The sequence below is a fragment of the Salvelinus namaycush genome, chromosome 1 (assembly GCF_016432855.1).
Source record: "Salvelinus namaycush isolate Seneca chromosome 1, SaNama_1.0, whole genome shotgun sequence".
Taxonomy (NCBI): Eukaryota; Metazoa; Chordata; class Actinopteri; order Salmoniformes; family Salmonidae; genus Salvelinus; species Salvelinus namaycush.
Window position 1 is genome coordinate 74,359,552 of NC_052307.1, and position 25,755 is coordinate 74,385,306.

Genomic DNA, 25,755 nt, shown 5'->3' on the forward strand with positions numbered 1-25,755 from the left:
GCCTCTTAAGGTAGACAATTTATTTAACAAAAATATCAGCTGAGATCAGCTCCTGTGTCGTACAGGAAAATGTTTACAAAGAGAGAACAGTAAATGTATACAATACATGAGTTTAACTAACAATACGCATAATATTACAGTTAAAGCTGAGGTCCGGGTTTAACTACAGGTTCATTCACACATAGTGAGGGATCACATTATAGGCTACAGCAAGATTTAGGTGGGTCCATAATGTACTAAAGTTGTTGACCATTATTGGTCCAAAATGTAGGTATAGTATTCATACATTATATTACAATATAACACTGTGACACATCTATCAACAGTCATAGATATGCATACTGTAAAGATCTGGCTCATGACATCAGAACAACTGTGTAGATGTTTTAATACTAACTAGTGTACTTCAATGATAATCTGAGGACAACCACTGGAAATTAGCTCAGGTATGATGGTGCATTGCATCTGACTGTTGTTCATTCAATCTCTAGATTATATCTGTCCCTATCAAATACCGGCAAAAAAACAGAGCAAGGAAATCTCAAGTCCTTGAATGGTGGACTATGACAAATGTTCCTGATTTGAGAGATAGAGAGAACAGAGAGACCACAGGCTAGATGCAATGAGTGTTTAATCCTGTGTGAGAAATGCATGTTCACCATGGTACTGCTAACCTGCTGGTGTAAATAACAAGGGTGGCTGCTCACAAGGAGGACCATAGTAAACATGTACAGCCACTAAGTACAGACAGATAATTCTCCCAGTTGTTTTTAGCAGGCCCCAGCTACATTAGAAATTCTCACAACTTCACACCATAACACAACCTTCGCATCCTAATATAGTAATTCTAGAATTTCTAGTCATGAGATACACCTATTCATTTGTGGATTGTGATCTGTTACCATACTAGAAGAGATGTGAGATTGGTGATATGTAGATTTATCACATCTATCAGATTTACTGCATACCTGCACTGTAGCAGTACACCCCATGCTTCTGGTATGGAGGGGGGAACCCAAAGCTGCGCACCCCTGGTTCCAGGGGGCCACAGTTGCGGCTGGGTTTGGTGATGGGATAGCGCAGGCTCCCGTCGGCGAGCCATCCGGCATCACAGTGGTTCAGGCCCATGAACCTCCAGGCGACATAGAGCTGGCCCACCTTGGCTATCTGGGCCCCGTCGTTGAAGCACGCCTGCTGGGCCTCAGTGAGGTTGAGCTTCTGGGGGAGCTGGAGGTAGTAGACCTTACCTGGAGAAGAGAAAGGGAAACTGTATTGTCTACCCATCCAAATCCAAGCTTAGCATATTTAAAGCTACACTCTTAGAAAAAAAGGTGTTATCTAGAACCTAAAATTGTTCTTCGGCTGTCCCCATAGGAGAACCCTTTAAAAAAAAAATTGGGTTCCATGTAGAACCCTTTCCACAGAGGATTCTACCTGAAACCCAAAAGGGTTCTACCTGGAACCAAAAATGGTTCTACCTGGAACCTAAAAGAGTTCTCCTATTGGGACAGCCGAAGAACCCTTTTGGAACCTTTTTTTCCTAAGAGTGTTCGCATCCAGTTACACAGTGTTGATCTTTCTCTATGGGACGTACAGCAGTCTAAAAATCTCTCACCTCGGAGGGGGGAGGAGGAGCAAAACACGTCGTAGCGGTGGAGGTGGCGGTGGCGACTACCGTAACTCCTAACCCCGGGGGCGAGACCGAGTCCCCCACAGGGCCTTCGGGGCTTGGTGATGGGGTACTGCACTGTCCCGTCAGCCAGCCAGCCTGCGTTGCACCAGTTCAGACCCTCCTCCCAGGCCTGGAACAGCTGCTCGAAGGTGGCCAGAGTGGAGTCCTGCTCCTGGCAGACTTGCTGAGCATCATGGTAGGTCAGGTTGTAGCGGCCGTGAGGAGGCTGGTAGGGAAACACCACAACTGGAGGGGAGCAAGAGATATGTAATCACTGTAATGTAATTCTATGTTTCAGCCAAACAACAGCCCTGCCACTGGAATTGAAATAAAGCTGAGGGATAGGACTGGAGCAATGTAACCACAGGTGCAAAGGCAGACAGTCCATGAGATCTAAATAATAGTTTTAACCATGTTTTAAAGCGATACATTGTTTGTTTACAAAGACAATGTTTACAAACAATGGAGTAAAACAACATATTTTGGGTTTGTGATGGGGTAAGGCAGTTGTACATGGCTCATTAGGAATTGCGTGTGTACGAGTGGCTCTGTTTTATAAAGTCGTTGACCATTGTTGGTCACCACCTTTCCAAGTGTGTTGCATTATGGGGATAAAATTGTCAGACTTGCGCTTACATGTTGACCAACTTTGACGCAATTAATGTACACAGTGGATATATACAAATGAAGGGGTTATTTGAGGCTCTCCCTCACTAATTGGCCAAGGCTTTCAACTCTGTCAATCACCGTATTCTTATCGGCAGACTCAACAGCCTTGGTTTCTCAAATGACTGCCTCGCCTGGTTCACCAACTACTTCTCAGACAAAGTTCAGTGTGTCAAATCGGAGGGCCTGTTGTCCAGACCTCTGGCAGTCTCTATGGGGGTACCACAGGGTTCAATTCTCGGGCCGACTCTTTTCTCTGTATATATCAACGATGTCGCTCTTGCTGCGGGTGACTCCCTGATCCACCGCTACGCAGACGACACCACTCTGTATACATCTGGCCCTTCTTTGGACACTGTGTTAACAAATATCCAAATGAGCTTCAATGCCATACAACACTCCTTCTGTGGCCTTCAACTGCTCTTAAACGCTAGTAAAACCGAATGTATGCTTTTCAACCGTTCGCTGCCTGCACCCGCCCACCCGACTAGCATCACTACTCTGGACGGTTCTGACTTAGAATATGTGGACAACTACAAATACCTAGGTGTCTGGTTAGACTGTAAACTCTCCTTCCAGACTCATATTAAACATCTCCAATCCAAAATTAAATCTAGAATCGGCTTCCTATTTCACAACAAAGCCTCCTTCACTCATGCTGCCAAACATACCCTCGTAAAACTGACTATCCTACTGATCCTCGACTTCGGCGATGTCATTTACAAAATAGCTTCCAATACTCTACTCAGCAAACTGGATGCAGTCTATCACAGTGCCATCCGTTTTGTCACCAATGCCCCTTATACCACCCACCACTGCGACCTGTATGCTCTAGTCGGCTGGCCCTCGCTACATATTCGTAGCCAGACCCACTGGCTCCGGGTCATCTATAAATCTAAGCTAGGTAAAGCTCCGCCTTATCTCAGCTCACTGGTCATGATAACAACACCCACCCGTAGCACGCGCTCCAGCAGGTATATCTCACTGGTCATCCCCAAAGCCAACATTGCCTTTGGCCGCCTTTCCTTCCAGTTCTCTACTGCCAATGACTGGAACGAATTGCAAAAATCGCTGAGACTTATATTTCCCTCACTAACTTTAAACATCAGCTATCTGAGCAGCTAACAGATCGCTGCAGCTGTACACAGCCCATCTGTAAATAGCCCACCCAATCTACCTACCTCATCCCCATATTGTTTTTATTTACTTTTCTGCTCTTTTGCACACTAGTATTTCTACTTGCACATCACCATCTCCTCAACCATCACTCCAGTGTTAATTTGCTAAATTGTAATTACTTCGCTACTATGGCCTATTTATTGCCTTACCTCCTCACGCCATTTGCACACACTGTATATAGACTTTCTTTTTTTCTATTGTGTTATTGATGGTACGCTTGTTTATTCCATGTGTAACTCTGTGTTGTTGTTTGTGTCGCACTGCTTTGCTTTATCTTGGCCAGGTCACAGTTGTAAATGAGAACTTGTTCTCAAACTAGCTTACCTGGTTAAATAAATAAATAAAATAATGTATTAAAGTTGTTAATAGCAGTGTAATCATGTATTAAAGTTGTTAATAGCAGTGTAATCATGTATTACAGTTGTTAATAGCGTTGTAATCATGTATTACAGTTGTTAATAGCATTGTAATCATGTATTACAGTTGTTAATAGCATTGTAATCATGTATTACAGTTGTTAATAGCATTGTAATCATGTATTACAGTTGTTAATAGCATTGTAATCATGTATTACAGTTGTTAATAGCATTGTAATCATGTATTACAGTTGTTAATAGCATTGTAATCATGTATTACAGTTGTTAATAGCATTGTAATCATGTATTAAAGTTGTTAATAGCAGTGTAATCATGTATTAAAGTTAATAGCATTGTAATCATGTATTAAAATTGTTAATAGCAGTGTAATCATGTATTAAAGTTGTTAATAGCAGTGTAATCATGTATTACAGTTGTTAATAGCAGTGTAATCATGTATTACAGTTGTTAATAGCAGTGTAATCATGTATTACAGTTGTTAATAGCATTGTAATCATGTATTACAGTTGTTAATAGCATTGTAATCATGTATTAAAGTTGTTAATAGCAGTGTAATCATGTATTACAGTTGTTAATAGCAGTGTAATCATGTATTACAGTTGTTAATAGCATTGTAATCATGTATTACAGTTGTTAATAGCAGTGTAATCATGTATTAAAGTTGTTAATAACATTGTAATCATGTATTACAGTTGTTAATAGCATTGTAATCATGTATTAAAGTTGTTAATAACATTGTAATCATGTATTACAGTTGTTAATAGCATTGTAATCATGTATTACAGTTGTTAATAGCATTGTAATCATGTATTACAGTTGTTAATAGCATTGTAATCATGTATTAAAGTTGTTAATAGCAGTGTAATCATGTATTACAGTTGTTAATAGCATTGTAATCATGTATTAAAGTTGTTAATAACATTGTAATCATGTATTACAGTTGTTAATAGCATTGTAATCATGTATTACAGTTGTTAATAGCATTGTAATCATGTATTAAAGTTGTTAATAGCATTGTAATCATGTATTACAGTTGTTAATAGCAGTGTAATCATGTATTAAAGTTGTTAATAGCAGTGTAATCATGTATTACAGTTGTTAATAGCAGTGTAATCATGTATTACAGTTGTTAATAGCAGTGTAATCATGTATTACAGTTGTTAATAGCAGTGTAATCATGTATTACAGTTGTTAATAGCAGTGTAATCATGTATTAAAGTTGTTAATAGCAGTGTAATCATGTATTACAGTTGTTAATAGCAGTGTAATCATGTATTACAGTTGTTAATAGCAGTGTAATCATGTATTACAGTTGTTAATAGCAGTGTTGCAATGCTTGAACAGATGGATGCTGAGGTAGAGCAGGACACAAAGTGTTAGACCAGGATTCAATCCCATCCTGGGTTATAGGCATAGGCATTGCACTTTTTAAAGGCAATTTACGATTGAGACAACATTTACAGTGTTCATCGTGAATGGGATCTTCACAAACGCGGGAACATTGCCTTTAAAAGCCTCAATAACTATAACCCGCAATTGCATTGAATCCCAACCTTAACGTTTTTCTGAACATGTTAAAAACTTCATGGCAAAACATGCTAATTATAATCTGGTGATGTGCTCATTGACTTAAATGAAACATTGCCGAAACTCACAAAGAACTGGACACTTTCACGTAAGGAGAACAGTAAAACATAACATTCCACAAAGGTTTCAGACATAGGAATTGTTAGCTGGGTTGTGTGTGAGTCAGAGGAGGCGGATGGGAGGAGCTATAGGAGGATGGGCTCATTGTAATTGGCTGAATGGAATAAATGGAACTGTATCAAACACATCAAACATATGGAAACCATGTTTGACTCGGTTCCATTCATTCCATTCCAGTCATTACAATGAGCCCGTCCTCCTATAGCTCCTCCCACCAGCTTCCTCTGGTGTGAGTGTAACGGAGATAAGATCGTGCTGTTAGCTCACTCCGCAGCTTGAAATGTCGCCAATAGTGCCATTGAATTGGATCTTTTTTTGTGTGGCACAACTGGTTAGTACGTTGTCAAGCAGGGTGGTCACCTGTGTTGGCGAGGCAGAGGGCGCAAGATCAAGTACTGGTAAGGATGTTGTGAGCGAGGAAGCAACACTGCTAAGCCTGGTACATGTGCAAGGATTTAATGTTTGAATTGAACTGAACGTTATAAAAACACAAACAAACCAAGCATGGCTCCAAAGTACGCAAAATCATTAACACATTAATCAAAATGTTTACTATTTATTTAACAAAAATAAGTTAGTATACGTGTCCGTTATCATCTAAAACCATGTTAAAACCCACCACCTACATAATCAAACCAACCAAGTGAGGTACAGGCCATACAGTATAAAAGATAAGTACTTGTTTTTGAGATAAACATAATAACAGCTTATAAATCATCACATAACTGGTTATTCTTGATAATTAATTACTTATTAATTCTGAGTTCAGCTCCTATGTCATACACAAATATGTTTACAAAGAGAGTACAGCAGATAAATACAATACATGAAGTATAAATAAAAATATGCATAATATTGCAGTTGAAGCTGAGGTCAGAGTTTAAATACAGATTCATTCATACTTAGTGATGGATCACATTATAGCCTACAGCAAGATTTAGGTGGGTCCAGAATTATTGGTAAAACATATTAATATTATAATATTATTATTATTAAGTATAATATTCATACATGACATTAGAGGATAAGTCATAGATTAATTCAACGAACACTTCACAGTTTAACCTCATATTTGTTACATCCAGCACCATACCAGTGTCTGCATATGTGAAATGGTTTTGTAGTCAACAAGGGGTGCGCTCGTAAATTCACTCTGGAGTGCTAGAGAGCGCTCAAAGTGTGCTCTGGGCGTTCGTAAATTCAGAGAGTTGTCAGATTGTCCATTCGTAAATTCAGAGTGTTTGGCACTCGGAGCATTCAGAGCGAACACTGGATGCTCTGGCCGAGGAGTAAGGTTGTTCTGAGCGTTCTGGCCTCACAACGGCAGTCAAGCACCCAAACTAACTGGCTAAAGTTAGCTAGCTTGCTAGCTACTTCCAGACATAAATGAGAGAACACTTCCCTCTGACCATGTTATCTAGAGTGTTGGTGACTGTAACTGTGCTGTTGGCAACAATTGAATTATGCTTTTATGCCGACGTTTACTGACACTGGCCATATTCAACAGGTGTTGAGAGTTCGCAAATTCATCAATTATTCTGCACTCTGGCACACTCAGACGATAGTGCTCTGAAATCGGAGTAGATAGCCAGAGTGAATTTACGAATGCACCCAAGGTAGAAGAAAAGGTTCTGAGAAAAATACGCCCGGTGATATCACCGGGAGCCATTTTCAAATTAAAACAATGATTTTTGAAGACTGGAAAGCCATTGTATGAAAGTCTTTGTTTTCATTTGAAAATTACAGACGACATCACTGGGAGTAATTTGGTTACAACCCTTTCTTCCATCTTTTTGACAACAAAACATTGAAACGCGCCATTTCCATATGTAGACTGGTATTGTCCTAGATATAATGAATATGAGGTAAAACTTCTAGAAAAAAGAAACCCTTTAACATAAAGAGCAAGGACATCCCAATCCATTGAACAAAATGTCCCTTTTGTTACAGTGAGTGGCTAACCCTGTGTGGAACATGCATGTTGTTCCCCATGGCGTTGCTAACCTGCTTGTCTAAATCACAAGGGAGGCTGACAGACTAGCGAGGACTATAACCCTGAAACACAACCACCAGGCCATCGTATCTCAGTATTATTATCAAGCCTTCACCACAGTAGAGGCCCTCACACACCATACCACAACTTTACATCATAACACAGCCCTCTCACCATAGCATCTTCAATTTCTATGCATGTCAACATTCATTCATGTGGATTTCGGTTTGTTCCCCTACCTACTACGAGAGATGTAAATGGTATGACCTAAGGGTGGTATGTACTTTTACCACGTATATCAGATTTACCGCGTACCTGCACTGTAGCAGTACACCCCATGCTTCTGGTATGGAGGGGGGAACCCAAAGCTGCGCACCCCTGGTTCCATGGGGCCACAGTTGCGGCGGGGGTTGGTGATGGCGTAGCGCAGGCTCCCGTCAGCAAGCCATCCGGCATCACAGCGGTCCAGGCCCATGAACTTCCAGGCGGCGTAGAGCTGGCCCACCTTGGCTATCTGGGCCCCGTCGTTGAAGCACGCCTGCTGGGCCTCAGTGAGGTTGACCTTCTGGGGGAGCTGGAGGTAGTAGACCTTACCTGGAGAAGAGGACATGGCAGAGACCGGAGGTGTATAAGGTGATCAATTCAAAGTTATGCATCTAAGGGAGCTCACTGAAAGTTCACCACAAAATGAAAGTTACAGTAAGAGTCAATTGCAGATTTCTTCAAATGCATATAACAGAATGTTACACAATAGATGGACTGTGCTTGACTCTAGTTGTAGGGTGAATTATCTCTATATCTGCACCTGTATAGTGTGTACCTGTATAGTGTGTGTACCTGTATACTGTGTACCTGTATAGTGTGTGTACCTGTATAGTGTGTGTACCTGTATGGTGTGTGTACCTGTATAGTGTGTGTACCTGTATAGTGTGTGTACCTGTATAGTGTGTGTACCTGTATAGTGTGTGTACCTGTATAGTGTGTGTACCTGTATAGTGTGTACCTGTATAGTGTGTACCTGTATAGTGTGTACCTGTATAGTGTGTACCTGTATAGTGTGTGTACCTGTATAGTGTGTGTGTGTGTGTGTGTGTGTGTGAGTGTGTGTGTCTCACCTCGGAGGGAGGAGGAGAAACAGAAGACGTCGTATCGGTGGAGGTGGCGGTGGCGTCTACCGTAGCTCCTAACCCCGGGGGCGAGGCCTAGCCCCCCACAGGGGCTCCGGGGCTTGGTGATTGGGTACTGCACTGTCCCGTCAGCCAGCCAACCTGCGTTGCACCAGTCCAGCCCCTCCTCCCAGGCCTGGAACAGCTGCTCGAAGGTGGCCAGAGTGGAGTCCTGCTCCTGGCAGACTTGCTGGGCATCATGGTAGGTCAGGTTGTAACGGCCGTGAGGAGGCTGGTAGGGAAATACCACACCTGGAGGGGAGCAAGAGATATGTAATGACTTTTAAGGCATAATCCTTCATTAGTTTGTCAGCCAAACAGCAGCCTTACTTGGTTAGCCTAACTTAGTTGAAGCTGAGGGATGTGGCTGGACCAATGTACCACTTCAACCAAAAAGAGAGAACTTTAGATGTAGTGCATGACAGTACATGACATCAATAAGATGGGGTAAGGCAGATGAACAGTACTAAACAAATACATGATATTTTTCAAGAATCAATTGATAAGCTTTATAAAATATAATTCATTTAAATGACCACATAATAGCTGTACATATTGCAGATTTGCACCTTAATTGTGTGTGAGTACAGTAGTGATGGGAGGGGCTGGGTGACACTCACAAATGAGGTTGTTATACGGCACTATAATATAGTCTACCTCGTAGCTCGAGGTCGACAGTGGCGCTCTTGTCCTCCAGCCCGTCGATGACCTCACAGCGGTAACGACCCGTGTCATTGAGCTGGAGTTCAGTCATGACCAGCGAAGCATCTCCTGGTGAGTCCTGTCTGAGACGCACCCGGTCCCTGAGAGATAAATAGAGGACTTTGTTATCATCAATGTGTTCAACAGATGCATAAACATTTTTGTGCAGGCAAACTCAAAATTATCCATTGTATCACAACAGTTGTGTGAAATGCATTTTTCCTCATCTATACAGCCCAGAGTGTCAGTGGTGTAAAGTAACAAAAAAAATACTTTGAAGTACTACCTATGTAGTTTTTGGGGTATCTGCACTTTAGTTGAATATTCATATGTTTGTCAACTTTAACTCCACTTCATTCCTAAAGAAAATACACTTTTTATTCCCATACATTTTTCCTGACACCCAAAAGTGCTTGTTACATTGACACGCTCAGGCAGGACAGCAAAAAGTGTCCAATTCACACACGTATCAATATAACACATCATCACCCCCGTGTCTGCTCTGGATCAATATAACACACCATCACCCCCGTGTCTGCTCTGGATCAATATAACACATCATCACCCCCGTGTCTGCTCTGGATCAATATAACACACCATCACCCCCGTGTCTGCTCTGGATCAATATAACACATCATCACCCCCGTGTCTGCTCTGGATCAATATAACACATCATCACCCCCGTGTCTGCTCTGGATCAATATAACACACCATCACCCCCGTGTCTGCTCTGGATCAATATAACACACCATCACCCCCGTGTCTGCTCTGGATCAATATAACACACCATCACCCCCGTGTCTGCTCTGGATCAATATAACACATCATCACCCCCGTGTCTGCTCTGGATCAATATAACACATCATCACCCCCGTGTCTGCTCTGGATCAATATAACACACCATCACCCCCGTGTCTGCTCTGGATCAATATAACACACCATCACCCCCGTGTCTGCTCTGGATCAATATAACACATCATCACCCCTGTGTCTGCTCTGGATCAATATAACACATCATCACCCCCGTGTCTGCTCTGGATCAATATAACACATCATCACCCCTGTGTCTGCTCTGGATCAATATAACACATCATCACCCCCGTGTCTGCTCTGGATCAATATAACACATCATCACCCCCGTGTCTGCTCTGGATCAATATAACACATCATCACCCCCGTGTCTGCTCTGGTGGACTCAACTCATGTTGCGTTGGCCAATTGTGTCTGAGTTTTGGAGTGTGCCCCTGGCTGTGAATCTTTAAATCAAGAATCTGACAGTCTGGTTTGCTTAATATAAGGAATTTAATTTAAAGCATTCACATTGACTTTTGATACTTATGTATATTTAAGACCAGATACTTTTGGACTTTTACTCCAGTAGTATTTTACTGGGTGGCTTAAAAAAATTCTTGAGTCATTTACAACCTCATGCTAATCACATTTAATTAGCTCAACCGCCCCGCAGGGGACCCACCAATCCTAAAGAAGTTTTAAGATAGCTTTACTTTTACTCAAGTATGACAATTGGGTACTTTTTCCACTTCTGCCGAGTGTGAATTAAGCCTTTTTTTTATGTAACCTTTATTTATACAGTGAAGTCCCATTTCGACAGATGTCTCTGCGAGGAAGCCCTGAATTCACCAAAATGCAGTAAAAGAAATGCAAGGTACATAATAAGGAATTTGTGACACAATTATAACAATGAAAGTATGACAGTATAGAAATGAAAGGAATACAAAATAAAAAAAATTAAACTATAAAAATCAAAGGCGGGATCTTAAGAACTACAGTATAGAAATAAAAACACTCACTAAACACAAATGATCATAATGGTTTTAGAATGATCAGGCCTGCATCAAGAATAGCTAGAGTACCTGAAATCCCCAAAGCTGTGAATGCGGGGCCCGATGGCCACTAGAACGTCTGTCTCATGGCCCCCCACGACGGGCAGCCAGGACCACTTCACCCGCACCCTCCTGGGGGAGCTCAACTCTGGCTCATACCAGTATCGGCAGGGTAGGGTTGCGTTACTCCCCCGCAAAGCGAACACAGAGGGCTGGGAGGAGTCCACATGGAGCTTTACACCGTTAAAGTGGACTAGAAAGGAAAACACACACAAAACAGCAGTTAGTCAGACTTCATTTGGGTCTGTGCAACCTCCTCTGAGAGTTTGAATTGATAAGCCATTTATGGGTCGTGTTCATTAGGCACCAAGGGACTGAAAGAGGGAGGAACTACCTGGACTTGTTCAATAAGAAAGGCTCACTATCGTTTTCAATTGCAAAACATTTATGTGTATGTTACATGGAAGGTGGATGCATTGCCCCTACCTAAGGCATGTACTCATGTTCAACTCTTCATTCATAAAACATAAGTGCATGCTCCTACTCTCTCCATTGCCGTTTCCGTTGAGAATGTCTTGGTAGAAGAATCTGTTGGAGTATCCGAGCGCAGGCAAGCAGGAGAGGAGCAGCTGCAGCAATATCACCAACAGGGGGCGAGGGTGAGCCACCATCATCCTTGTCACTGAACCATAGAGGGTACAAGCAAATATAAGGCTTGGGGTACGAGTATAGTGTCTTCAGCCTAATTATAATACTCTCCCTTCTCCCCGAAGTGTGCACTTGTTCACTCCCCTCATGGGTATAAAAGGACTGGACTGATATCTGTTCAGCCAATTCAACCACCATTTCGATTATTTTAAATCCTTGAGTGGGAACGAACCAGTGCACAATGCAGGGAGAAGGTACACAAATAGAGTTGGGATGGTGTCTTGACTGGACCCCCTTCCCAGTGGTTCCCATATGGTGGGACGGGACCCAGAGGAGGGTCACAGATAATTCCCTCTGGGTAGCGGCTAAACACTGGGGCCTGTTCAAGACACATTGATTTAGATTATGTGGTGGGTCTAAGAAAAAAAAATTAAGAACTGTAAAGGGTGTGGGAACCACTGACTTTGACCTCAGCCCCCTGACCTTTCTCCACAGCTAGTGCTATCCGGGATCCTTGGGATCTCCCTACCCTAAACCCTAACCATAAACATAAACATAAACATAAACCATACCTAACGATAACAATAATCTTAACCCTTATCTTAACCATCTAACATTTAAACTTCAAGGATCCCAGCTAGCACTAGCCTCTCTCTCCCCTGCTGCTGGCCTATCTCCCTAGCCCTAATACTGTTACGTTCCACTTGCATATTAACAGTAGTCGTAGCTATAAACTGCCAATAGGTGGCAGTATCATATCATGTTTTGCATGGCAAATCTGCAACTCACAAAAGACTTGTGAAGTTTATGTCACTGTTTGAGCATTGCAATGGTTGTAGATTAACATTTTTGTTTTGTTTTATTTAGTACGTAGTAAACTTTGGTTCCTAGTCAAAAGCTGATGTGAAAACAACATCTTAATTTAGCAATAATTTGTCTGTGCTCTTGCTCCAGATGTCTGTGCTTCTGACCCAAATACAGTCTAGTTAATCAGAGTGAATACGGGAACAAAATGCATTATACAATTAAATCCATCTAAAACATATTACTGCAGTTCTTTGCCCTGAATACTAGATCTGAAAGGCAATTTCATTTAATGTCTATAGTCTATTTTTTTCCTGTTATTTTCTCAGAGAAGGTTTGCCATGGGGTGGAGGGTAGGGGTTGTTGTGTTTGTAGGTTATTACATTTCAATGTGTTTTGTGTTTTACAGATTATTTAAAAAAAATAACATTTGGTCACACAAAAAACAGTACTCAAAATATTCAATAGGCAACAATACATGTGTTTTGATTCAACATCTCAATTAGACTTCTTGATCATAATAGTCTATGATTATAATATAGAAACCTATAGAGGCTATATGCACCGTAATAGTCAACTTCCCAGAAAGTCGGTAAGGAATATGATACTGCCTCCTGTTCTGTACACCTGACATTTACTTAAACATAGCGACGATTCCAGTAAAACAACTTATCAAACTACGTAGCGACGATATGAGTAATACAATTTACCAACCTGAATCAGAATAATATTTTTCAATCTGATACCGTTAATTTGTCATCTGTTTTATGATATTCTTCATGTGGTGATTATTATTTACTTACAGTTTAACAACTAGCTGGTATAATGCCGCGTGACTTTTCTTCTTCGAGTTTTTATTAAACCGCAAAATATTATATCAAAGAAAAGGGAAAGATGCAGCTTCTTCTTATGGATGTTCAGCAGAAAAAAATGTGTAAGTCTGCGGAGTTCTTGGACCGTCCTCAGAAAAGGTACCCGCCTGTGGTTATAGTGGCACTATGGATTCTGACCGCAATGATGACACAAAAAACATATCCAAGTACCTGTCTTCAAAAGAATACATGAAAATAATCTACAAGTTTTCCCAAAAACCTTGAGTAATTTGCGGTTGTGTGAATTTAAACAAAGCAAAACCGATCCATCTGACCATTTGTTTTCATTATAAACGGATCCAATGCATAATTGCCAGGTCAGCAGAAATAATGACGGACATGCTCTAATACACTGCATGAATTGAGTCACTTTCCCCAGAGTCTCTAAAACTTTAAAGGGGCAATCTGCGATTGCTACATACATTTGTTGACTTTTAAATAATGATATATAGAGTGAGCTCCAAAAGTATTAGGACAGTGATACCTTTTTGTTGTTTTGGCTATGTACTGCAGAACTTTGGATTTTCAATGATACAATGACTATGAGGTTAAAGTGCGGACTGTCAGCTTTCATTTTAGGGCATTTCCATCCATATCGGGTGAACCGTTTAAAAATAACAGCACGTTTTCGACATAGTCCCCCATTTTAGGAGACCAAAAGTATTTTGACTAATTAACTTACAGTATATGTGTATTAAAATTGTCAAAAATGTAGTATTTGGTCCCATATTCATAGCACGTAATGACTACATCAAGCTTGTGACTTTAGAAATTTGTTGGACGCATTTGCTGTTTGTTTTGGTTGTGTTTGCGATTATTTTGTGTCCAATAGAAAGTAATGGTAAATAACTTATTGCGTAATTTTGGAGTCACTTTTATTGTAAATAAGAATCTAATATGTTTCTAAACACTTCTACATTAATGTGGATGCTATCATGATTACAGATAATCCTGAATGAATCGTGCATTTGTATTTTTTATTTTTTATTTAACCTTTATTTAACCAGGTAGGCCAATTGAGAACAAGTTCTCATTTACAACTGCGACCTGGCCAATATAAAGCAAAGCAGTGCGACACAAACAGCAACGCAGAGTTACACATGGAATAAACAAACGTACAGTCAATAACACAATATAAATAAATAGGCCATAGTGGCGAAGTAATTACAATTTAGCAACTAAACACTGGAGTGATAGATGTGCAGAAGATGAATGTAGAGTGATGAAGATGAATGTAGAGTGATGTAAATGCCCTGCTGTCTATATCGGTTGCTGATGGTTTATGTTTAGACCGGCATTGCTTAGCAATATAATCTTGCGAAGCTGTATCTATCTTGTTTATCTCAGGGATTGACCCAGGATGACACTTAATTGCCAATATGTTTAAATTGCAATTGAATTGCAATTGATTCTGTTTTGGTTTATTAGATGCTAAATGAACACTTTATTTGCGGCAGCCTCCTCAGTTCATATGTTAGTAGAAGTTCTAGGATAGTGAGAGGTGAACGTATAGTTGGGATTTTATTTTTGTTATTACTGTTATGTCTGTCGTCTGAATGAGACCAAGGTGCAGCGTGGTAGGCGTACATTTTGAATTTATTAAAATGAACACCAAAAAAACAAGAAAGATAAAAGACACGTAAAGTATTGTAGCGTTAACACAGCAACTAACAAAAACAAGATCTCACAACAGAAAGTGGGAAAAAGGGCTGTCCCAATCAGAGACAACGATAGACAGCTGCCTCTGATTGGGAACCATACTCGGCCAAAAACAAAGAAATAGACAACATAGAATGCCCACCCCAAATCACACCCTGACCTAACCAAATAGAGAAATAAAACGGCTCTCTAAGGTCAGGGTGTGACAATTACCCCCCCCCCCCCAAGGTGCGGACTCCCGGCCACAAACCTGAACCTATAGGGGAGGGTCCGGGTGGGCATCTACCCTCGGTGGCGGCTCCGGTTCGGGATGTAGCCCACGCTCCCTACGCTGATCCCTCCACTATTGTGGAACCGGATCGTGGATCGTCGCCGGGACTCCGGACCGTGAATCGTGGCCGGAGAAACCGGACCGTGGATCATCGCCGGAGGCTCTGAACTGGGAACCACCGCTGGAGGCCCCGGACTGCAGACCGTCGCTGGAGACCCCAGACTGCGGACCGTCGCTGGAGACCCCGGACTGGGGACCGTCGCTGAAGGCTCCGGACTGGGGACTGTAGCTGGAGGCTCCAGACTGGGGACCGTCGCTGGAGGCTCCGGACTGGGGACCGTCGCTGGAGGCTCCGGACAGGGGACCGTCGCTGCAGGCTCCTTGCCATGGATCGTCGCTACAGGCTCCGGGCCATGGATCGTCACTGGAGGCTCTGTGCCATGGATCATCACTGGAGGCTCTGTGCCATGGATCATCACTGGAGGCTCCGGGCCATGGATCATCACTGGAGGCTTCGTGCCATGGATTATCACTGGAGGCTTCGTGCCATGGATCATCACTACAGGCTCCGGGCCATGGATCATCACTGGAGGCTTTGTGCCATGGATCATCACTGGAGGCTTCGTACGTGGAGCCGGAACAGGTCTCACCGGACTAAAGAGACGTACTGGAAGCCTGGTGCGGGGAGCTGCCACAACACGTCCTGGCTGGATACCCACATTAGCTCGGTGAGTGTGGAGAGCTGGCACGGGACGCACTGGGCTATGAAGGCGCACTGGAGGCATAGTGCGTAGAGCCGGCGCAGGATATGCTGGGCCGTGGAGGCGCACTGGAGGTCTGGAGCGTAGAGCTGGCACAACGCGTCCTGGCTGAATCCCCCCTGTAGCACGGCAAGTGCGGGGAGCTGGAACAGGCCGCACTGGGTTGTGCTGGCGAACTGGGGATACCGTGCGTAGAGCTGGCGCAGGATATCCTGGGCCGAAGAGACGCACCGGAGGCCAGGAGCGCTGAGCCGGCACAATCTGTCCTGGCTGAATGCCCACTCTAGCACGGCAACTGCAGGGAGCTTGCACAGAGCGCACCGGGCTGTGGATGCGCTCTGAAGGCATGGTGCGCAGAACCGGATAACACGATGCTTGACCGGTCACTCGCTCCCCACGGTAAGCACGGTGAGTTGGCTCAGGTCTGAACTCTGACTCCGCCAATCTCCCCGTGTGCCCTCCCCAAAAAATGTTTTGGGGGCTGCCTCTCGTGCTTGCTTCGCTGAGCTATCTCCTCGTATCGTCACCATTCCGCTTTCGCTGCCTCTATCTCCTCCTTCAGACGGCGATACTCCCCGGCCCTTGTCCAGGGTCCTGCTCCCTCCAGGATGTCCTCCCAGGTCCAGTCCTCCTGACCACGCTGCTTGGTCCGTTGGGGGTGGGATCTTCTGTTACGTCTGTCGTCTGAATGAGACCAAGGTGCAGCGTGGTAGGCGTACATTTTGAATTTACTAAAATGAACACCAAAAAAACAAGAAAGATAAACGACACGTAAAGTATTGTAGCGCTAACACAGCAACTAACAAAAACAAGATCCCACAACAGAAAGTGGGAAAAAGGGCTGCCTAAGTATGATTCCCAATCAGAGACAACGATAGACAGCTGCCGCTGATTGGGAAAAAAAACAAGGAAATAGACAACATAGAATGCCCACCCCAAATCACACCCTGACCTAACCAAATAGAGAAATAAAACGTCTCTCTAAGGTCAGGGCGTGACAATTACCTCTCGTTCGAGGTCGCGCCGTGCATTTTTGGCATCGGCCAGACAATATGTTTATTTTTTGTTTTTTTTGTCTCCTATTTGTGTATGCCTGTTAAAGGTGGGTTGAGGGGGAGTGTAAATGTTGTGGAAAGTTGGGGGACAGGGTAAGGGTGCTTGCCGGAGGGGAGGGCTCGGTTGGATACTGCTCGGGTGTAGGTGCTACATATGCTGATTGTAATGGTTTGGTGGGCTTTCTTACCTTTTTATTGAGTTACATGTTATGCAGGCCACCATATGAACTGCAAATGAGAGGAGGGCGGGGCTTACATTTACTTCCTGGAATGTCAAGGGTTTAAACGAACCAATTAAGAGAGGCAAGGTCCTAGCTCACTTGAAAGCACTCTCGTCTGATATTATATTTTTGCAAGAAACCCATCTGAAAAACAATTCTCATAGCAGACTTAAATGTAGGTGGGTGGGGCAAGTGTATCACTAACTTCTCCGCCAAAATGAGAGGCACAGCGATTCTGGTACGGAAAGTAATTCCCTTTCTACATAAAACCACTATTGCGGATAAAGAGGGTCGTTGTGTGATCGTAATAGGAGAGATCCACTCTACTTCTGTAACTTTACTAAATATCTATGGGCCAAACATTGATAACCCCTCTTTTTCAAAAGAGTCCTTGCCCTGATTCCAGATATCTCCCATACTAATCTGGTCATTGGAGGGGACCTTAACTGTGTGCTAGACCAATATTTGGATAGATCCTCTACCCGGCGAACCCCTACCTCCTATTCAAGCGAATTCTTGAATACCTACATAAAAAAATCTAATTTATTTGATATATGGAGGATCTCTAACCGTACGAGTAGGGAATACTCCTTTTACTCTCATGTTCACAATGTTTATACCCGAATTGACTACTTTTTGGTTGATGCGAAATTACTCCCCTATACCTGTAATGTGAGGTATCATGATATTTTAATCTCTGACCACAGTCCACTCACCTTCTCCCTGAGATTGGGTGACATCGTATCAAACGAGAGGGTCTGGAGGTTGAATCCTCAGCTTCTCACAGAACCAACATTCTGTGAACATCTTAAAGACCAAATAAAAAATGTATTTGATACCAACAACAACACAGAGACGTCCCCAGCATTATTGTGGGAAACACTAAAGGCTTATTTGAGAGGCTGTATCATCTCCTTTCAGGCTGCCAGGAGTAGGCAAAACAGAGAAAAAATTGTAGAATTGGAGGGACAAATTCACTTACTGGATAGGGAGACTGCTAGCCATCCATCCATGGAGAAACATAAAATAATTATTTGAATATAATCAGATTCTCTCAGCTAAAATTGCTAAATCTTTTCTCTATGCCAACCAGAAATATTTTGAGTTTGGTGACAAACCACACAAATTACTCGCCAGACAACTTCGAAAAAATGTGAGTGACCGAATGATTCACAAAGTTAAATCTGCATCTGGGGAATTACTCTCTACCCCCAAAGACATCAATGACAGATTCCGTCAGTTTTACGAGACTCTATATACATCTAAAGCAGATCCTAACCCCTTAATTATGCAAAACTTTTTGGAGGACTGTAATCTCCCTGCCCTGAACCAGGAAGATTCCAACTTCCCGAATAAGGAAATATATCTTGGAGATATTCGAGAAACAATTAAATCTCTAAAGAGTGGCAAGACCCCGGGCCCAGATGGATACCCTGGTGAATTCTATAAAACATTCAGCAACATGCTCTCTCCCTACCTGCACAAAATGTTGGTTCAGGCCAGTGAGGATGGAGCTCTCCCACCTACTTTGGATGAGGCTTTCATTACAGTTATACATAAGAAGGATAAAGATCTGGAAGAGGTAGGGTCATATAGACCAATATCTCTCCTTAATACAGACCAAAAGATTTTTGCAAAAACTCTGGCTAACAGGATTAGCACTTTAATGGGCAAATTGGTCCATTCGGACCAGACCAGCTTTATCCCTAACAGAAACTCATTATTCAATCTCAGGCGCCTCTTCAACATTATGTATGCTCAGAGGTTACCCAACGTGGACCTTGCCGTTATATCTCTTGATGCCGAAAAGGCCTTTGGCCAAGTTGAGTGGTCCTATCTATTCAAGATCCTACAGAAATGTTATATTGGAGATGGGTTCATAAATTGGTTCCCGCTTTAATATAGGAACCTCTGTGCGAGAATATTCACTAACCAATCATTGTCGCCCCGATTTAACCTTTATAGAGGGACAAGGCAGGGTTGTGCGCTGTCGCCTATGCTCTTTGCTCTAATTATTGAACCTCTCGCTCAGGTGATCAGATCTCATGCAGCAATACACGGCTATAATACTAAAGATACTCTAAATAAGATTTCTCTAAACGCAGATGACATTCTCCTCTATGTAACAGAACCCCAAGCTAGTATTCCAGCTATTCTTGATGTGATTAATTTGTTTGGTACCTTCTCGGGATACAGAATAAATTGGAACAAGAGCGAATTAATACCCATATGGTTGCAAAACACCTCTTGGTTAGAACATCTTCCAGTTAAGTTATATTCAGAAAAATGTACCTACCTAGGAATTGTAGTTACCAAACAATACTCCTCACTATTTAAAGAGAATTTCCCCTCTCTGATGCAAAAACTAAAGGCAAACATACAATTTTGGAGAACTCTCCCAATTTCTCTGCTCTGAAGAATTAATGCCATTAAAATGGTCTTCCTCCCACAACTGCTCTACCTATTCCAGAACATTCCAGTATTCATACCCAAGTCCTTTCATAAACAACTGGACTCAATTATCAATCCATTCATCTGGGATTATAAAACACACAGGATAGGTAAAAAACACCTGTCACGCCCTGACCTTAGAGAGCCTTTTTTATGTTTCTTTTTGGTTTGGTCAGGGTGTGATTTGGGTGGGCATTCTATGTCCTTTATTTCTATGATTTGTGTTTCTATGGTTTTGGCCGGGTATGGTTCTCAATCAGGGACAGCTGTCTATCGTTGTCTCTGATTGGGAATCATACTTAGGCAGCCCTTTTTCCCACCTGTGATTGTGGGTAGTTGACTTTGTTAGTGGCACCATAGCCCTCGGAAGCTTCACGGTCGTTTATTTTGTTTCTTGTTTTGTTGGCGACATTCTATAATAAAAGGAAATGTACGCTCACTACGCTGCACTTTGGTCCGCTTCTTTCGATGGCCGTGACAACACCTCTGTAAATCCAAGATGGAAGGAGGATTGTGTCTCCCAAATTCTATATTTTACTATTGGGCCGCTAACCTCCTGGCGCTGTTACGTTTTTGCTGGATGACACACTTCCGTCATCCTGTAGTATGGAGAGTGAGGAGTGTCACCGCTTCTCTATTGGCGCTGTGATTTTGTTGCCTGTCAATCTGGAGATGTCACTTTATAGTAACAATCCTATTATACATAGCACAGTCCGAATCTGGAAGCAAATTAAAGTCCACTTTGACCTTAGACCAATATCCTTCATGCTCCCTGTTGCGAGGAATCCTTCCTTTGCCCCCTCTAACCTTGATAACACCTTTGAGCGATGTGGAGAACTAGGGATAAATACCATAGGGGATCTATACATAGAAGGGACTTTTGCCTCTGAGTTGCTGAGGGAAATTTATAATCTTCCCAGAAGTAACTTTTTCAGATACCTACAGATTAGAGACTATGTTAGAAAACACCTTCCGACATTTGGGAATGCTAAACCGTCCATGTTTGACGGATGCATAAAAATATCCCCCACCTCAAACAAACTGATATCTTGTCTATATGACGCTTTCAATCTGTTAGCACACCTTCTACAGATACCATTAAGGCAAAATGGAGGAAGAACTAGGGACTGACATTTCTGTGGCAGACTGGGAAGATAGCTTGGAGTATATCCACACATGCTCCATTAACTCCAGACATCGTCTCAAACAATTCAAGGTATTACACAGATTACACTATTCCAAAATTAAGCTGCAAAGCATATTTATTGATACATCCCCTATGTGTGATAAATGTCAGGCTTGTATGGTTATTGTTGTGGAATTTTTAAGATCCTCTCTGAAGTTCTGGAGACTTCAATTGACCCAGACCCGCTTCTGATAATCCTGGGAGTGTCTGATTCCCTAAACGGATTAACCAACCCCCAAAAACAACTCATCTCTTACAGTCTCATTTCGGCAAAAGAATGCATCTTGTTGTTTTGGAAAAGGAAGGAAGCTCCCTCTACCAAATTATGTCTCAGCGAATTGGCAAACACTGTACACTTAGAAAGAATTAGATATATTCTGAACAATAAATGATCAACATTTTATCAAATCTGGCAGCCTTTCCTCTCTTACTTGGACCAGTCGGCGCTGTGAATGTATACATTTTAACATACTCTTAATTGTAATATTTTAACCTACCTTTTGTCATGTCTGCTCCCGCTCTTCTCCCCCCTGGCGCTTGAGGGCGCCAGGCTGCCCTTCATCGCGTACTCCTGCCATCTATTACGCACACCTGCCTTCCCTCGTCACATGCATCAGCGATATTGGACTCACCTGGACTCATTCATCAGCTGTTTATTTCCTCCCCTATATTTGTCAGTTCCCCAGCTCTGTTCCCTGCTGCTGGACTCGCCTGGACTCATTCATCAGCTGTTTATTTCCTCCCCTATATGTGTCAGTTCCCCAGCTCTGTTCCCTGCTGCTGGACTCACCTGGACTCACCCATCACCTGTTATTACCTCTCCTATATGTGTCAGTTCCCCAGCTCTGTTCCCTGCTGCTGGACTCACCTGGACTCACCCATCACCTGTTATTACCTCTCCTATATGTGTCAGTTCCCAGCTCTGTTCCCTGCTGCTGGACTCACCTGGACTCACCCATCACCTGTTATTACCTCTCCTATATGTGTCAGTTCCCAGCTCTGTTCCCTGCTGCTGGACTCACCTGGACTCACCCATCACCTGTTATTACCTCTCCTATATGTGTCAGTTCCCAGCTCTGTTCCCTGCTGCTGGACTCACCTGGACTCACCCATCACCTGTTATAACCTCTCCTATATGTGTCAGTTCCCAGCTCTGTTCCCCGCTGCTGGACTCACCTGGACTCACCCATCACCTGTTATTACCTCTCCTATATGTGTCAGTTCCCAGCTCTGTTCCCTGCTGCTGGACTCACCTGGACTCACCCATCACCTGTTATAACCTCTCCTATATGTGTCAGTTCCCAGCTCTGTTCCCCGCTGCTGGACTCACCTGGACTCACCCATCACCTGTTATTACCTCTCCTATATGTGTCAGTTCCCAGCTCTGTTCCCTGCTGCTGGACTCACCTGGACTCACCCATCACCTGTTTATTTCCTCTCCTATATGTGTCAGTTCCCAGCTCTGTTCCCCGCTGCTGGACTCACCTGGACTCACCCATCACCTGTTATTACCTCTCCTATATGTGTCAGTTCCCAGCTCTGTTCCCTGCTGCTGGACTCACCTGGACTCACCCATCACCTGTTATTTCCTCCCCTATATGTGTCAGTTCCCAGCTCTGTTCCCCGCTGCTGGACTCACCTGGACTCACCCATCACCTGTTATTACCTCTCCTATATGTGTCAGTTCCCAGCTCTGTTCCCCGCTGCTGGACTCACCTGGACTCACCCATCACCTGTTATTACCTCTCCTATATGTGTCAGTTCCCAGCTCTGTTCCCCACTGCTGGACTCACCTGGACTCAGTTATCACCTGTTAATTTCCTCCCCTATATTTGTCAGTTCCCAGCTCTGTTCCCCGCTGCTGGACTCACCTGGACTCAGTTATCACCTGTTAATTTCCTCCCCTATATTTGTCAGTTCCCAGCTCTGTTCCCCGCTGCTGGACTCACCTGGACTCAGTTATCACCTGTTAATTTCCTCCCCTATATGTGTCAGTTCCCAGCTCTGTTCCCTGCTGCTGGACTCACCTGGACTCATTCATCACCTGTTATTACCTCTCCTATATGTGTCAGTTCCCAGCTCTGTTCCCTGCTGCTGGACTCACCTGGACTCATTCATCAGCTGTTTATTTCCTCTCCTATATGTGTCAGTTCCCAGCTCTGTTCCCTGCTGCTGGACTCACCCATCACCTGTTATTACCTCTCCTATATGTGTCAGTTCCCAGCTCTGTTCCCTGCTGCTGGACTCACCTGGACTCACCCATCACCTGTTATTACCTCTCCTATATGTGTCAGTTCCCAGCTCTGTTCCCTGCTGCTGCATTGTATTGTTTTGTCTTTAGTATTAGTTTGCTGACGCTGTTCCTGTCTCGTTCCATGTCCGTTATTTATGACATGTTTTACTCCCCGTACCTGCTTCGTCTCTCCTTTTTCTTTCTACCTGTCCTTGTTCTGCATGTCTTATTTTGTATTATTTACTTTCTACCTAGAACTCTGGGTCTTGTTGTTTCTGTCTGCTCTTTTATGTTTAGATAAGAATTGCATACTTGTCTTTTATACCTATACACCATTCTTGTGTGTGTTCAATAAAAAATATTTGAACGAGATACTGGGGTGCAAAGGAGCAAAAAAATAAAAATACAAAATGGGGATGAGGTAGTTGGATGGGCTATTTACAGATAGGCTATGTACAGGTGCAATGATCTGTGAGCTGCTCTGACAGCTGATGCTTAAATAAATGAATAAGTATTAGTGAGATGCACAAATATAACCCCCCCACCTCTCCCCAAATGCTAACCTCCCCTGTTATTGTAATGATGACAGGTTAGCAAGTCTTGGGGGTATCATATTTGTGCATCTGTAACTTTCTCACTCATCATTATTCACCATTCAAGATTATCCGTAATCATGGTAACATTCACATTAATGTAGAAGTGTTTAGAAACATATTCTATTCTTATTTACAATACAAGTGACTACAAAATGACACAATATATTATTTACCATTACTTTCTATTGGGCACAAAATAATCGTAAACACAACCAAAACAAACAGCAAATGCATCCAACAAATTTGTAAAGTCACAATCTTAATGTAGTCATTGTGTGCTATGAATATGAGACCAAATACTTAACTTTTTACTACTTTAATACACATAAGTGAATTCTGGTCTCCTAAAATGGGAGGACTATGTACAAAAAGTGCTGTAATTTTATGGTTCACCCGATATGGATGAAAATACCCTCAAAGTTGACAGTCTGCATTTTAACCTAATAGTCCAGAGCCAAAACAACAGAAAATGTGTCACAGTCCCAATACTGTACCTATTGAATACTGAAGAATATAACTTATAAATGCCTCCTGAGTTTAGTTCAACTGTTGCACCCCCATCAGAATCCAAAATGAAAATGTAAGCTTGTTTTACTTACTCACTTTCTGTTGACTTCTGCCTGCTGTGTAGTTATGGGGCCCCTCTCATTACAGAATCCCTATCTTCTATCACAACCCCAACCATAACAAATGAGCTCATCTTGGCCAGCTGTTGGGGGAGTAAAGGGTTGGTTTGCAGCCTGCAGAGAGAGAACAGAGAGGGTTACACTCTCTTCTGATCCATCTATCCTAAACACACACTGTAAAGCAGATGTTATTCATCCGAGATGCGGCACTCCAGCGGGAAACTGTTGTTTCTGGGTGCAACCTTTCCTTTTACGGTGCACTTGCACTGTGTCCACATACACAGACATGCGCACACATACACACGCAGGCGCACACACACTCTCTGTCTCTCCTCTTGCCACACACACACACACACACACACACACACACACACACACACACACACACACACACACACACACACACACACACACACACACACACACACACACACACACATTTTAATATCCTTGTGTGGACCAAACAGTTGATTCCCATTCAAAATCCTATTTTCCCTAACCCTTTAGGCATCCGCATGCTCCCCATCTGAAAGAAGAGGAAACTCTTTGTGCATACAGTGCCTTCAGAAAGTATTCATGACTTATTCCACATTTTGTTGTGTTACAGCCTGCATTTGTATCACCCATCTACACACAATACCCCATTATGACAGTGAAAACATCTTTATAGAAATGTAAGAAATGTAATAAGTACTCACACCCCTTTGCTATGACACTCCAAATTGAGCTCAGGTGCATCCAATTTCCTTTGATTATCCTTGAGACGTCACTACAACTTGATTGGAGTCCACCTGTGGCCAATTCAATTGTTTGGACATGATTAAATAAGGTCCCACAGTTGACAGTCAGAGCAGAAACTATACCATGAAGTCCAAGGAACTGTCCGTAGATCTGCGAGATATAATTGTGATGAGGCATATATATGGGGAAGGGTATAAAACTATTTCTAGAATGTTGAAAGTTTCCAAGAGCACAGTGGCCTCTATCATGGGGAAATGGAACAAAGTATGGAACTACCCAGACTCTGCCTAGAGCTGGGCGTCCGACCAAACTGAGCAACCGGGCA

The 25,755-nt window shown here is 42.8% G+C and overlaps 1 protein-coding gene across 3 annotated transcripts; it reads right to left on the minus strand.

The window, feature by feature from the left end:
* On the minus strand, positions 1 to 25,016 carry LOC120048540 (hyaluronan and proteoglycan link protein 3-like). Of its 3 annotated transcripts, none has more exons than XM_038994608.1 (8): positions 24,663 to 25,016; positions 11,851 to 11,988; positions 11,337 to 11,559; positions 9,418 to 9,563; positions 8,710 to 9,012; positions 7,910 to 8,188; positions 1,616 to 1,918; positions 1 to 1,247 (listed from the first exon to the last, which is right to left on the minus strand). In XM_038994608.1, coding segments are annotated over exons 1-8 (1,683 nt in total). In that variant the 5' UTR covers positions 24,664 to 25,016; the 3' UTR covers positions 1 to 957. The 3 variants fall into 3 exon arrangements, with proteins under 3 accessions (XP_038850536.1, XP_038850554.1, XP_038850545.1); XM_038994626.1 differs by lacking the exon at positions 24,663 to 25,016 and adding an exon at positions 15,540 to 15,722; XM_038994617.1 differs by lacking the exon at positions 24,663 to 25,016 and adding an exon at positions 13,562 to 13,968.
* Positions 25,017 to 25,755: the final 739 nt, after the last annotated feature.

Coding starts and splice junctions, on each gene's coding strand:
- LOC120048540 (XM_038994608.1), bottom strand. Junction 9,013..9,417: donor TGTCGACCTCGAGCTACGAG/GTAGACTATATT, acceptor GCTCCCCTCCAG/GTGTGGTATTTCCCTACCAG. Junction 1,248..1,615: donor CTCCTCCTCCCCCCTCCGAG/GTGAGAGATTTT, acceptor TCTCTTCTCCAG/GTAAGGTCTACTACCTCCAG.